The following is a 16,584-nucleotide window of genomic DNA, read 5'->3' as shown; positions in this document are numbered from 1 at the left end:
TCATCCCATAGCTCCACTGCAAACCTTGCAAACAGGAATAAATTTGAAACCACTGATAACTCCCCCAGCCCACGAGGTCTCTAGGCCTAGAGGCTATTGGTTCTCTCACTGTGAGTCCCTAACTCCCACCTCCACACCACTGCTGGAAGGGCAGGTGGCCCCCAACACACACCAGCCCAGCTATCACCACCAGCACCACCACATGCCTTTGTCACATACATACATACTAGATTGTGTTTAAATTACCATTTACATTTTTATCTCTCCACTGCATCTGTAAGCCCTCTGGGGCAAGGACTATGTCCCCAGAACATATGATCACTCCCCTGTTTCTCTCTCCACCTACCCTATCCCCTTCCTGAGCTCATCCATTGACTCATTCATTCATGCACTCATGCAGTATCTAGTAAGGACTTTTGGGTGCCCAGAGCAATCTGGTTATCAAGAGCAATGTCTCCTTGTTCTAACAGACCTCAAGTACCCATTAATTGCCCCCCAAATTTTCTTCCTTTCATTTTCTCATTTTTGCTAAGTCTCATTCCACCTTCCTCATTTACGCCAATCTCTCATGTTTTCTTCTCATTGGCCTTTTTTTATTCAATAATGTCTTGCTGCCTTACTTGTAAATCTAATATGACTAAACCTAGCCATCTACCTACTTAAATTTTTGTGAGATTTGTCATTATTGGATTTTTACTCTTGAGAATACATTTTATGTGACATATGTCACTATATGTTGTAATGTTATAGTAAACATCAATGAAACAGTGTAGTTAAGATATATGCCCATTTGAGTTAACTAATATTTAACAAAAAAGCATATAATCCTATTTCTAATCCACATACTTAGTTTATCTAGCATAAATACCTACCATACCTTTACCAGTATCTTATACTATCATGCTCCGAAGAAGGTGAAAGACAAAGAAGTCCCCTAAAAAGGCTTAGGGAGGGAGACTGTACCAGAAACAATCACTTTTGCCTCTCCCCATCGTTATTCCCTCCCATATCGTCACCCATTCTATCCACCCTATTTCCTAAAATGCCACCTTTCCCTGCAGATTCCCTTAATCAGGCTGCTCCTTTACTCTGCACATTCCCTCAGCAAGTCATGAGTCCTTCAGAGCAGACTTCACTAGCCTATTTCATGTAAGGCACTCGGGTTGCTCCTGAACTTCATGTGCTGAGGCAGGATAGAGATGGGTAGTGAGAGGTAAATCTGGGGTATAAAAAAGGCTGATTAATGGGGAAGTGTGTGACTTGCCCATTTTGATTAATGACCAGGGAGTGATCCCATGAAGTTATGGAGAAAACCAGTCAGTGATGAAGGAAGGATGGGCAACACCCAACAGCCCCTGAACAGCACTGTATGCCCCTCTTCCAACCATGTGCCAAGGGAAGGAAAAGACAGAAAAGGCCTTGAGATCCCATGACTGACCAAATCTTACAATTCCTCTCTAAAATGTTGGTCTTGCCTCCCCAATGAGACCATGGGCATGGTTTCTTAAGGACCCACCTTTAGCATTTTAGTGCATATACTCTTTTTAACTAAATGCAAGAGTTAGTGAAAAACCAAAGCACAAATCTGTAACACAAAGATCTCACCTTATTGAGCAAAGTGTTTTCTAAAATAATACTCAGAGGTTCATTTGTGAAGGCAATCTAAAAAGACCGTAAAGGTTCACTCTAATAATCTCCTGATATTTCTATAGGACAGGGAGACTAATCTCAAGTTCATACATGGCCAGAAAATACCGAGGGTGCCAAAAAAAATGTATACACATTTTAAGAAAGGAAAAAATCTATATTAAAGTTACGCTGATGGTAACCACTTTGAGCACCTCTTGTAATTGCAGAAGTCAAACGTAACTTGTATTCATCTTTTGGTATCTGTATATATTATTACAATTTTAATACAGTTTTTTGCTTTCTTAAAATGTGTATATATTTTTTGGCACCCTCTGTATAAAGAATAGTGTATATTCTATACCATGTAAAAATTATACTGTATAGCATAAGAATTTCTGAAAAGATAACCTCACTTTTTGCAAGATGCATTAAAATTTTTTGTTGTTAATGTATGGGATTGGATGTCAAGGATTACATATTTTCATGTTACATCTGAAACATGAAATAAAGGGATATCTATCCTGGTAGTGATAAAAGTACTATGTATAAGGGAAAACTATGCTTGAGAAATTCTTGGTCTTTTCCTCTGTAATTGAAAAAGTCAGCATAGCTGTCACTGGGTATATATTTGAGGCCAAACAAACCTTTGCAGAGAGTTTCTACCTTCACCAAAAGGAAGCCAGATTGCTGGCAATAAAAATTAAGAGGGTTCGGTGGGATTATTTAAAGTAACAGATGTGGAGTAAAACCTGCAAGTGTTACAGTGTATTTCTAGCAAGTGATTAAATACTTTCAGATTTCAGAAGCATACACTGTCTTATGCATGCACTGTTATTATGGATTGGTTATTAGTGACTAGGGAAAAAGCAAGAGAAGAACAGAATGATGTAATAAAACAGGAGAGTACGTACTATCTGTACTAAATGTAACGACTATAAACATGCCAACATGAGAAGTCTAATTGGAAACTGGAATCAGGAGGCAATTTATTCATGATTGACATGGTTAAACTATGGCAAGATAACTTCAGCTGTATTAGAGTAGCTGTGACTAGTTCCATAAAAATAGGTGAAAAATCTTCTAGCAATCGCTACTAGCAATTGCTAGAGATAAGGTCTGAGAAATAAATCCTATGAACTCAGTATTTCAAATTCAACAGAACTATGAAAACAAATAAGTTGCATTTTCACTAATATAAACTCAATAACAATAAAATACAATGGTCAAAATGGTAAGATGGCCGCTATACAGCAGCATCGTAGTTATCTGCAGAATCTTTGAAAATTAACTACAATATTTCTTAAACCAATTTTTCCAAAACCATTCAAAACAATTCTATTTTGACTTCTTCTTGTCCCGAGTAATACATGGAGGTACAAAGGTGATTGAGTCATTCATTAAGTGACTCTAATATAATCAAGTCTAAACACATTCTTAAGGGCATCTCATACCTGGAGGGCGCCTGAAAGTTCATCTACTACTGCAGGCAAACGGGGTGGTGGCAGTGAATTACAATCTGTGCATGTCTTGCCTGTCCAAATAAGGGTGCCTAAATAATTCCAGAAAGCAGTGTTGCTATTTGCCATTCATCGCACATCTGTTAGAAATTTCTAGATATGCCTAATACATAATAGAGCAAAGAACCAAATACATAATATTGATAGAATAATTAAATAACCATTTTCATGACTAATAAAAGGCATAAGACATTACCACAAAAGCTCAATTTTGCTCTGAAAACTGCCTTTTAAAAAATCTGATGAAAATTTGCATGCTAAAAATACATAAACAGGGAACTAGCAAAACAGAAGAGATTTTTCTCTTTATTTTTTAGAAAAGAGTGAGAAATACTTAAAATACAATTAAAAGTTTAATGATTCAGTAACTAAAAATGCTTTTATTATGTGTCTATTAATATAAAAGGGAAATTCAGTACCAGTGTGTCATCAGTTACAAAACTAAGCTTTATTTTTTTAGTGAAGTATAGTTGACATACAACATTATATTAGTTTTAGGTATTCAACGTTTCTATTCCTTATGATGTGATCACCACGATAAGTCTAATAACCATCTGTTACCATACAAAGTGGTTACAATAGTATTGATTATTTTCCCTCTGTTGTACATTACATCCCCATGACTTTTTTTTTTTTTTAAATAACTAGAGGTTTGCACTTCTTATTCTCCTTCACCTTTTTCACCCTTCCTCCCACTGCCCGCTGGCAACCATCAGTTTTTTCTATTTCTGAGTATTTCTGTTTTGTTTTATTTGTTCTGTTTTTTAGATTCCACAGGTAAGTGAATTCATATAGAATTTGTCTTTCTCTGTCTGACTTATTTCACATAGCATCAAACCCTCTAGATCCATAGATATTGTCGCAAATGGAAAGATTTCATTCTTTTTTCTGGCTGAGTAACATTCCAGTGTGTGTGTGTGTGTGTGTGTGTGTCCATATCTTGCCACTGCAAATAATGCTGCAATGAACATAGGGGTGTATATATCTTTTCAAAAAGACAAACTACTGAATGGGAGAACATGAGTATATTTGCAAATGATATATCTCATAAGGGAGTAATATTCAAATATATATAAAGTACTCATACAACTCAACATCAAAAAAATAAATAATCCAATTAAAAAATGGGCAGAGGACCTGAACAGATATTTCTTCAAAGACAACATACAAATGGCCAATAGACATATGAAAAGATGTTCAACATCACTAATGATCAGAGAAATGCAACTCAAAGTCATAATGAGCTATCGCCTCACATCTGTCAGAATGGCTATTATCAAAAAGACAACAAACAACAAGTGTTAGTGAGGATGTGGAGAAAAGGGAACCCTTGTGCACTGTTGGTGGGATTGTAAATTGGTGCAGCCTCTGTGGAAAACTATAGAGGTTCCTCAATAGATTAAAAATAAAACTACCATAAGACGCAGCAATTCCATCTCTGGGTATTTAAAGAAAAAGTAAGCTTTAAAACATAATTTCAAAATAAAACTATAATGATCAAAATATACCTATAATGAGAAGAGGTACAAGCAGCCAAACATAGAATTTGACCAATTCTTCTTCTACAATGTCTTTTACTTCAGTAAAAAACTTTAGACCTTCACAGACTCATACCACGACTATTAAAATGGGTCGCCCTAGTAGTTCGTTTTGCTTCGATCACATTAATGCTCTCATTTTCTATTCAAAACTGTTACTGGTTCTCCACAAGCAAACTACACCCCTTGGCGTAGCAGATATTCGGCACAGATCAATGCTTCCACACATATCACCTGTGGTCCTCATCCAGAGAGACCTACCCTCGCCCACTTCACATCCAGGCCCAATCACAGGAACAATGCGGTCCTGCATTTCTTCATTTCTTGGTCTTCCTGCAGTGTCCCCTCCTTTCCCTGTGCCCACATACCTGAATTCTACCCTCAAAGCCAGATCACCTACAACACCTTCCCTAGCCATCCAGGCGAGAGTCACTGTAGCTGACACCACTCAAAAAGCCCTTTGTACACACCATCCCCTATACACTACTTAGTCTAAAATATAACTTATTTCAGCTGTAGTGCAGAACTTAAGGACACTTCTTATGCCAGTTCTTTATATCCTAGCACCTTCTCCCCACCCCTGCCCTCATTCACCACAATGGCCAGCACAGCACTTTTCTGATGTAGGTGCTCGGCTAACATCTACTGAATCTACTGAGTCAAATACACATAATAGCAATGATGCATGGGACTAAAAGTGAAGTATCCCTTAATAATACAAGGATAACATGGATCAAATAACACTTTTGAGAAACTAAATTACTTTTTTCTTTAAAATTCCCGAGGACTTAGAATTCAGATGATGGTACTCAGTTATTTTCTTTCAGCAGAAACAGTAATGAGTTTATCCTGGACGTCATCCTTTTTCAATGTGTTCCCAGAGGAACCTCTGCTCACCCCATGACAAGTCACTACAAATGCCTACTCCCTTGTCTGTCTGCATAAGTGGGTCCTCGAAAGCAAAGACTATGTGTTCTATTTCTGATCTCTGTGTATTAGCAGCCCATGTAGTAGGAATCAGTCAATGGTTGACTTAGCACCACAATTATCTGAAGTATACACAATTAAAGAATAACCTTTACTAGGCACATAAATGTTAAGTAAACTTAAATCATGACTGCGACTTCAAATAAAACACATGGCCAAAATTCAAAGGACTACATTTATATACACATTAACCATAAAAATGAACACACAAAAATCAGAAGAAATCCTATGTGGACTTATGTGTGTGCGTGTACATGATTTTTATACATCATAGAAGATTTCTAGAATAAAGTACAATTTTTGAGAGGAGAAATGAGGGAATATAAGGGGATTTTCTACTTTCCACTCTTCTGTATTGCTTTTTTTTAAAATTATGGAACATGTATAACTTTCAAATTAACTCCTCCTGACACACAAACACAAGAAGCAGCCTAATGGCAGTTGGAACGTTTTTTAAAAAATGAGTAATCTATCACTAGAGCAAACTAACAAAAATTTTAGACATTAAAAGCTGAGCATAAAAGAAAACTTACTTAGAAGTAGAATACTCACTAGTTTTGAAGTTCAATGGGGCGATTTTGTTTTTGTGGGCTTACTTTCTGTATAATGGACAAACTTCATCTTAACTTAGTATTTCCTAACTTAAATCTTCTTTAATCTATGTGTCCAACACTCCTATACATTTAAGGATAGAATTACCCACACATATAATCCATCCTTCCAAGTAGTAAAAGACACAGTAAAACTTTTCCCAAGGTACAAGAAAGCAACAAGAAAAGCTTCTCAGATGTTCAATAAAAACTCCTCCTCCACAGTGACTTTAACTAAAATGCACTTTAGAAGTAAAATGCTCAGTCCTCATAGCAGAAGTATCCACTGAAAAATGTCTAGGCATCAAACATCGACATCTCTCTCTTTTGTCAGAGAAAAGAAATCTGGGGGTTTTGTGGGAGATTTTTAAACCACATGACTCACATCAGTCTCTTCAGGGCGTGATCGTCTCATCTTCATATACCAAGTCACTAAAATAATCTAGCAAATAGTAGCTTCTCAGTGACCATTAGGTCAAACAATGACATTTCTTCAAACAGCATACACTTGTGGAAATCAACAGACTCTATAAGTAAGGAAATCATTTCTGTACCCACTAGATTACCATTTTTACATTAAAAGTACAGCAAAAACATAAGTGATAAACACCACCTTGAAGAAAGGACTCCAAATCCACTTTGGTTTTATACAAGCCCAGGAATCATCCCCTGAGTTACTCTAACGACCTGCAGGAAGTTTGATGGGGTGCCTTTAAAAAGAAGGATGGAAGTGAGGTGGTCCCAGAATATTCGCAGTGGGGAATCCCCAGTTCTGTCCTACTTCCTTCAGTCCAGGAGAGAGTTGTGTGGACACTTGGACACAGTCTAGTTTCTACATCTCAGTGACAGAGCAGAAAAATAATTTTTTCCCTCCCAAGAATCAGGATTCATTTTTGCACCTTGCAGTGTTTCTGGAATACCTCCTCTGGGTCTCATCAGTTCACCACCTTGCAAGGACGAGAAGAGTTGCTTTTCCTACCACTCCCGCCATCTGGAAGACCCTCTCTATTTCATTCTTCCCCATAAATAGTCCATCTGCACTAAAATCTCATGGTGAAACGCATCCACTTCTTAATTTCCTTCTAGGTCAGTTCTTGTCCTAAGATTCCATTTTTCTACATCAACCTCTTGTTTTCCGTATTTTGCTATGCTGGCTACGTCTCTCTGGTTAATCACTGTGGGAAACAACTGGGGATCAATCTCCTTGAAATAACAAGGTTATGGTTCTAACTGCAACTGAGACTCTCACAACCTTTATATAAAAGCAGTAAATGGCAATATCATTTCAAATTTTTACAGTTTTTTAAAAGGAAGAAGAGAAAGAAGATAGTTTTAGAAAGCTCTCCAGATTTATAGGAGATTAAAAATTTTTGAAACCAGCGTTATTAATTCCAAACAGTTTTAATTACTTCCTCCCCTATGACACCAAACCACATCAACAAAAAAAAGAAAGTTGCAAAATGGCAATGCACCTACCTGAGGGTACGGGGAAGTCCTGGATTTTGACTTTGAACTTGAGAGTCTGGACTTGGCCCCCTTCCTGTTGTCAGGCATGGTAGGAGTGGAGCTGCTGGCATAGGAGAAGGTTGGTTTGGAGGCTGAGATCTGATCCAGGGAGAGCTGCAACCCTTTGTACTCCGTGTCCCTGCAGGATGGGAGGACACAGCCCTTAATCAGCCACCACAGACAATGGATTCATGTGTTCTCTCACCAGGAATGACAGTAATCCGTATTCGAAAATGAAGCAAATAATAGTTGGCTATACAGCAGGTTTCCACGAACACCTCAATTATTTTAGAAATGCCCAACACTTAACTAATGTGAGTGAATGTAGCTGCCACCTATACTACAGCCACATGGTATGATATGCTCCTGAAAATGTCTTGATTTAAAAAAATTTTTTTTCATTATTTTTATATGTAGAAAAAAAATCATAATTCAATTTCTCTGAGCTTTTGTGTCTTCATTGGTGAGAGATGAATTACAAAACCTACTCTAAAGATTTCCTTTGTGGGGTGAACTCAACAGACAACAGGCCATCTGATGCTATCTGACTATTGGCAGGAAGAATGTCTTCTATTAGCTGTTCCAAGATCAACCATTCTGGTAAACACTCCAAATATTCTTAAAGCTAGCAAACTAATGTAACCTGACCTATAAGTAGCTAAAAATCCCCTTCAACAGGTTAATTAATTCAGTCACTTTAGGGTACATTTTATCATTAGTTCTTTCCATTCCTTTCTTCCTTCAATAAATTGATATTTATTAAGCTCCTAATATATACCAGATTTTGTGCTATGTGGAGATGAAAGGATACTAAGACCCCTAAAGCCCCTGCCCTTGAGCAGATTACAATCTATTTGGGAAAATAAATAGTAAACAAATAAACAAGAATAACTGCAGACTGACATGAAGGGGATAAAAAACATATCTTAGAGAGTTCATTATGAGGTACTTAGGGGCTGACCACGACAGCCTGGGCCCTGCCCGTAGTTACCACCTCAGTCTGCTTCCAGATAGCAGGGGATCTCGTCAGACTCCTCGGTTTTCATAAGAGGATATCACCCCTTCCCACAAGCAGCCAAAATAAAATGTTTCAGAGTTTTCTTTATGAGGACTCATGGGAAAATTTTCTCTCCATTTCCAGATCTAGCTGGGTGCTCCTGAGTAATTGATTTCTTTTTATTTCATGAACACTGTGAATCACATAATTCTTCATGTTTCCCTCTTTGCACTGAAAGTCAAAAAGCCCGTGGTCCAATTTGTAACCACCTCTAGCAAGTGTCCTGACAGCAGGCATTTTATGCAACTCCATTCACTGGTTTCTTTTATTCTTCCTTTTGTCTAATGCAGGGGTGTCTAAACTGCGGCCCGTGGGCCAACTGTGGCCCGCAATCCATTTTTAATTGGCCAACAGCAAATTCCAAAAATATATTAATTTACTTAAATAAACCAGGTGAGGCAATTCGTTCTTTACCTCGAGTGAGTGGCCCGGCTGTTTGTGTATTTTACCACATATGGCCCTTGGTGAAAAACGTTGAAAAAAGTTTGGACACCCCTGGTCTAATGGGTTTACCTGTTTAAAATTTGATATATAGTTTTAATACTTTTTGGATTAGGATAGGCATATGAAATATAACCGATTAAAAATATTATATATGTACGAGTGACTAGAAGATTTCCATGGATCAGCAAGTACTTATTTATCTTTTCTTTTTCCCTATTTCCCCAGAGAGATAGGCAAAAGCAAAAGTATAATTCAGCCAAGGAGTCCCTCAAGTGACTAAGAACAGAAACCAGCTAAAACAGGTTTGATAATATTACTGCCACAAACTACAGTGTAGTGATATATGTCAGCAAATTACAATGGCTTCATACCAAATAGTCCACCTACTCAGTGCAAGCTAAAAAACAAAAATTCTCCTACATGAGCAACAAAAATTTACAAGGTGGGCACGCAATTTGCCTTTCAGGCTTGGGAAAGCTGATCACGTCCCTGGTCTGCTTTACTGCTCTAATTAACTCCTTCTAACAACAACACAACACGGACTGAGCACTCTTTGGTCAGAAATTCAGTGCCCTCCAAAATGTGGAAATGTGGCTCTCACCTATTTTTCTGACAATATCTCAAAATATTTCTTCATCAGGCCCTCCCTTCATCAAAATAGTTTTCCCCAAACTGACCGTATACTTTCCTGACTCTCTCCTTCCTCCGACAGATACCTACAAAATTCCTCTTCTAAAGAACTATCTTAAATCCCATTCAGCTCTATGAAGCCCTTCCTGACTGCTACACCCATTCTTTCCTTCAGTACATGTTTACTGAGTGTCTGTGTGTGGGCCCTGTTCCAGGAGCTGCGGAGACATCAATGAACAGAAGGACTAAGTTGCTACCCTCATGAAGAAGGGGCCTGTTCCTGAGGGAAGTAGGGAGGGGACCACAACATTTTTTTCTCCTCTGGCATTATTTCTCAAGTGATGATGTTTTATCTTTCCCGGGGGATTCCAAGTTCCCAGAGGACAAGAGTCAAGAGATAGTTGGTTGTATTCCAATGCCACATGTACAGTATTTCACATAGGTAGAAGATGGAGAAGATAAGGGGTACAACTAAGAAAGAATTGTTTCCCCCCGTGACTTCTAATAACTTGCAATCCAACAACCTTCCTCTGTGGGAAAAGACCCTCATGGCTGTAAGTCCCCTCACCAACCTGTCCTGAGATCCCATGTGTGTGACAGTGAGCCAGGCAAGCTGGGCTCTGACAGGAGGTCTCCACCAACCCTTGGGCATCCTGTGTCAAATGTAATTCTGTCCGTTGGACAGCGGAGTATCCACACAGTCCCTGCCTGACAGGACTTAGACTGACAGTAAAAATCATGCACCCCTGAAAATATGGCAAATTATTTTGTACACTCATTCTTAGTGCAACATTTCAGCACAGGAACTTCACAGCTGCAAGCAGAAAGTAAACAAGAATTCAATTTTCTGTTGCACCCTTTCATCTCATTTCATCTCAAAGTATACATATTGACTCATTAAAAAAGTCTTTCTAAAATTCCTGCATAGCTTCCAGTGATAGAAATACTCCAAATTAAATAGGCTTAAATAAATTATAAAACTAATAAATGATGTGAAAGTCTAAATATTCACATAAAAACTCCAATAAACATAAGATTTATGCAAAATTGTCAACCCAATAAATTTAATTGAAAAAAGAAAAAAATGAAAAAAGAAAGTCTTGATACATTAATAAAAACACTAAATATTTTCATGCACATCAAAAAATAAAAAATCTCGTGGAGGACCATCAAGTTAGGTCGATCAGGGTTTGAGCCACTTATTATGTAACAACGCATTCAGACTCCAATCTTTTCTTTATAACTCATAGGGATTTGGTGAGGTTTAGATGAAATATTATATGAAGAACTCATAGCACAGTGCCTAGAACATAGTAAATGCTCAATAAATAGTATTATTTCTTAATTCTCACACTCGGTGGCACTTTTTGGCACCTGATTTCCCCAGTACAACAGGTTTACTTTGGTAGCAATTGTAATACATTTCATTACAAACACCTCCTTATGCTCTATTTCTTTCTACTCCAAGCTCATTTTCATTTGTTCTGTTACTTTTTAGCCTCTAAATGCTATTGCAGTACAGCCAATACTTATTAAGGTAAGTTCTTTATGGCTAAGTCAGTAAACGGGGACCACAGAGCAACACAGACCCAACACTCTAAGATGAGTTCAGCCTTCCTGTTTCTCTGTTCCAAACTCTAACAGCTCAAAAGATGTGTTCGGATGAAAAGCACAATAAAAAAAAAAATACCCACTTAAAGACATTTCAAGTACGGTTGATGTGCTGCCAAGAGGAGTTCTGAATGGCGGATTCACCAAGAACAAAGCATTTGTTTTATTTTTAGAATTCTATTAAATTGAGCATTTCATTTGTGTAGATTAAAGGGCTAGCTGCTGATGGGAATCACATTATGAGTTCCATTTCCCTCTTCCAAACTCAGACACAAAGAAGAGTCTGGCCCTACCTCTCTCCCTTCCCCACAATGAGGCACGTTCTGGGATCACACACATCTTCAAACTTAGGTACATGCATAGCAAAGCCATGCAACGCTCTCCTGTGGAGCAGGACAAAATAAACTACTTTGGCCCACAGAACTTAGACTGTAAAACAAGTATGGTAAGGAACTTGACTTTGTTGACTTGAATGAAAAAAGGACACAGCCTGCTCTACTTCTGCAGCTTTCTTGAAAAGTGCCACAGTGACCCCGTTTGGGACTCCACAGGTAACACTCTTAAGGGCAACTCACGTTCTCCCAACATGATCAGTACATCGAAAGAGCAACTGTACCATGCGCCATTTGGCATATTTTTACAAAATAGCTATTGATACCAATTTACATTTGGGTGTTTTTCGTTTTTTTCCCTCCCTTTAATGATTTGTACCAAAGCTGCACGTATCCTCAGGAAGCTCAGCTCTGAAAGCAGAGTAAAATGGATAATCTGCAATCACCAGGACATGCACTAGTCAATCTCACCCATATTTGCACAGACCAAAGTAATCCTCTTATTCCATTATGGACAGTCAGAAACCATTCAATTCGCAAAATTAACCATCAGAGTCTACTCTAAACTTTATAACAGTCATGTACACATTTGGAATCACTCAAATTCTAATAAAATGAAAGGAATCATTTTTGCATCACTGGCCTTCTCAGCCTCCCCTTAACTGATATGCCACACCCACTCGTAAGGTAAATGCCACATTGCCATATAGGAAACTCAGTGTGACACCCTTGCAAAGCAAATAGGAGATATCTTCACCACTAAAAGTTACTATCGGTTTCAGAGAAATGCATTAATATTTCTCTATTTCAACTGGGAAACAGGCCTCCATGACGCCAACAGCAGCACTAACATATTTACAACTTTCACATGAGTTGGAATGAGTGTACAAACAAGCAACAGTGTTTTAAATAAGTTTATGTTCAGTCAAGATTCTTTGCAAGAATTTTCCTCTTCAACTCCAACACACCCTATTCTGCTTCCATTTTAGACAAGTGAATTTTTGCTTCTTGTCACATCAGTTTTGGAGCTGGCCATTCTGGAGCTTCTTTGTTGACTTATGTGGCAATTCTTAAAAGATGTTGCCAGATTTCCCAACTGAGCTATTTTTTTAAACAGCTGAAGGTGATCAAATTACCAAGGAAAACGTGGAAACAAAGATATACAATTGATTTGGCTCCAAAGGCAGTGACTGAAATAAGCAGAGGATTGCATTAAACTGTGATTGGATTAAATAGGAATGACTGCGCCTTATACCAAACTTTTTAATTGGATTCTAGAGTCACTGTTACACGAAGTACATGACCTTCTTTATATTCTGGCCGAGTTCCCACCTGGCCACTGGGTAAAGCACCACAGCAGACAGACCTACTTTATGTTTCATTTTCAGGCTCCCATGGAGTCCAGCAGTGAGAGCTGATAAGGAGGGTTCCATACTGTGAGGGGCTCACAGACTGGGTTGGTCTGCTGGGAAATCAGGCTAAGGCACCCTTGGAAATGTAACAGTCTCATACTAATGAGTGGATTTCTGTTTGCTCCTTGTGGTTTTCTCCATTTGATTTGGCGATTTTAGTCATTCTCACAAAGTCTTTGGTGTTACATAAACATTGCCGCTGCCTAGAAACATCTTTCTCCTCCATTTTGTAGGTTTCATCCAACATGCTATGGAGTAGATGGCACCATAAGGGTAAGAGACAGCTTAGGCACAAAATCAACTATCCCATTGTAATTTCAAGAAAGAAAGATGTGGGTGCAAACAATACCAACCGAAAAGTAAGTCAAAAACTGTAATGTGTCAGTAAGATGTGGCAAAGTCAACTATCATCACAAGGACTGTGTAATGCCCTTGTATCAACCCATGACATAAGCTGAAATATAGCTAAATCCAGACCTGCTATCACACTGCATCTGAATTTGTTTCCTTACCCTCATGGGCCAAAGTGAGTTCTCCCTGCTCCTTCCGCTGAACTCCTACACCATTCACTGCCTCGCCCACCCATCTGGCACCTCTAGTTCTGTCTCACAATGTGGTCAATAGCATATCTTGACAACAACCTCCTAAATTCCATCTCTTATAACAATCTCTATGTGCTGTCTAGCACAATATCTTACAGAGAATAGGTACTTGCAAGAGATGAATGAAATAGTCCTCATTGCAATCCACTTCCATTCATCTCAAATCCAAATGACTGAAATTCAAAAAACTGACAAATCTTTCTACATAAATCAGAGAACTATCTGCTAAAATAAGCAAATTTGTGGGATTTTTTAAATTCTCAGGTTATAATTTATATTGATTATTCTGAAATTCTGTGAGTTCCTAAATCAAAGGAACAAATTATATGTTATTGTTCTAGTGTTATGTATATTAATAAAATGCATTTATTTGTTATTAAGTTATAATTCAGGCATGGCATATGTGATACTTAGGCAAACTAGAATACTAAATCAATTTCATCCTCAATCATTTATTTGGAACTGTTATAATTATTGAAGAAATGAGGAGGAATAGTGCTTTCAACCCCCAGAGAAATAATTTCAACAAATCAGTAACAACTACAGTATCTCCTCAATAGAAAAATAAGAAAAGAATGCAAAATTGTTGAGGAACACTTTTTTAAAGGTTTAGCCTCACCTATACGATTTAAGGCAGCTATCATCATTGTTGCCTTTCAAATTGGCAAGAGATTCTTTTTAATGACAATAAATCCCAATGAAGATAAGGTGAAATAAATGAGCATTCTTATATAGTACTGGTAAGGGCGTAAACTGGAAGTGTTTATCAAGAGTCTTAAGAATGTTCATATGTTAGATCCTGTCATTCCACTTCTAGGAATATAGCTTATGAAAATAATCAGAAATAAGTATCAGAAGTCTATATACAAAGATGTTTATCAGCATAATTTCTTGTATTTAATTGTAAATTATCAAAAAGGCTTTATAAATAAAAGTACACAATCAATATAAGCATTACTTAAGGTATAACCACGTGATAAAATATTATGCAGCTATTTTTATTTACTCTGATGACGTAAAAATACTATTGATAAAGTAAAAATGTATCTCTTTTTAAATTAACATGTATAGTATATGCATGTATACGTAACATATATTGTATATACATGTAAATCTAGTGAGAGGCAAAAACTAAAATGTCAACAGTAGATATCTGGAAAATAGATTAAAGATGTTCTGTATCTTTTCTTTATACCTCTCTACATTACCTTAATTTGTTCTATCATAAACACGTATTACTTTTATAATCAGAAAAATATTTCCTTAAAAAAAAAAAACACCACTAATTGAGACAAATTTCAGGTATTCTTACTTCATATTGAAATGGTTCCCAAATTCCTTTGCTTTACATTTCCAGGGTTTCTTCTTTGCGAATAATATTAAATTACAAAAGATAAAGTACTATTAAACTTCTTTCCCATAGATTCACCTTCTCAGGCAGACCATTTATAATTTATAAATGTCCAAATGGCCATATGCTCAATCAATGCCTGCACATTTCACTTACTTTCTGATCTATTCTCCATCCTTCCCACCTTACAGAATTATCTGTCTCTGAAGGCTTTCATGTGAACCATATGACTTTATGTTTCCTTCTTTGGAGAATATAACTTAAATTATTACTTATAATTGAAAGAAAGAAACATTTGCCACGTAGTTTCTTAAAACAATTTAGTTTCATGTGAGTTGTAGATGGCATATTTGTCATTGTTTAAATGGAGTAAACCCTATTTTGGGGCCACATTTGTTCATTTTTTTATACTCGGAAATTCATTCTATATTTAGCTACTAAAGTTTTAGGCATACTTGTGAATCCGCCAGGTTTAAGTTCCAAGTTCTCTTATGGCTTTTCTCTTTCTTATGTTCTTGAGGAGAGGGTGGGAAGGTGGATGCTTGTGTTTAAAGGTTAGAACTGAACAAATTAAACATAAAATGTGCTGCCTCTTTCATCAAAGGCATAAATTAAAAACTGTCAGTTTCTTTTCCCACAATCAGAACCCATAATTTTAGCTCACTTTTTTTTTTTTGGGGGGGGGGGTAAGCCAAATATAAAGAAAGAAAAAGTGATGCTAATATCAACCAAGTTTTTCTTACTTTTAAATTTTTTCAGCAAATAAAAAGTAAAAGGCACATGCTATTCTGACCCTCTCTTTTCCAGCTCCTTCCATCAGTCTTTCCCACTTCCCACCCTCATAGTCCATCCCTTTGCCTTTGTTGTCATTTGTTCAGCTGATGTTTTTCAAGTGTATGTTCCCTTAAGAACTCTTCCAACACCTAAGATTAATAAGTTATGGGAGAACCCACCACCTACCACCTTATATGAGGTTGAAGTTGTATTTTCACAGAAACAGCTTTCTTACCTCGTTCTTCTGACCCTTACAAAGCTGATTTCTAAACCCTAAAAATATCCTCTGGCAGAGAGGGTGAAAGAACGACAGCTCCTATTTTCAAATCCACACAAATTCTACGAACAGAAAAGATACCTGTAATCATAAAGAAATAACCTTCCTACAACACTGGGAAATCAGGATACTCAAGGCCACAGGTCCCCAAATTCCCCACAGGACCTCGTGGGGATGAGGGTCACAAGGCCAAACTGCAAGGTACTGTTGGAAGCTCGTGCTTTTCTGCACAACACAAATGCACTGGCATTTCTGCATATCATAGAAAAATAGAACCTCAGACTTTGATCTCCCTAAGAAAAGATGCAGCAAAAACGGTGGCATGAT

General features: G+C 37.4%; 1 protein-coding gene across 2 annotated transcripts in view; it reads right to left on the bottom strand.

Annotated features, from left to right (window-relative positions):
• Nucleotides 1–16,584, bottom strand: part of SIM1 (SIM bHLH transcription factor 1) — a 71,924-nt gene that overhangs the window by 22,882 nt on the left and 32,458 nt on the right. For both annotated transcript variants that reach the window (XM_088795537.1, XM_088795538.1), the window contains one exon: nucleotides 7,738–7,906. In XM_088795537.1, the coding sequence (XP_088651663.1) occupies nucleotides 7,738–7,906 (169 nt within the window). The remainder of the gene's footprint in view (nucleotides 1–7,737; nucleotides 7,907–16,584) is intronic.

This window comes from Rhinolophus sinicus, chromosome 2 (assembly GCF_057876585.1).
Source record: "Rhinolophus sinicus isolate RSI-liver-muscle chromosome 2, RSI-T2T, whole genome shotgun sequence".
Classification (NCBI taxonomy): Eukaryota; Metazoa; Chordata; class Mammalia; order Chiroptera; family Rhinolophidae; genus Rhinolophus; species Rhinolophus sinicus.
Note: the sequence above shows the minus strand (reverse complement) of the source record. Positions and strands in the feature narration are given on the sequence as shown.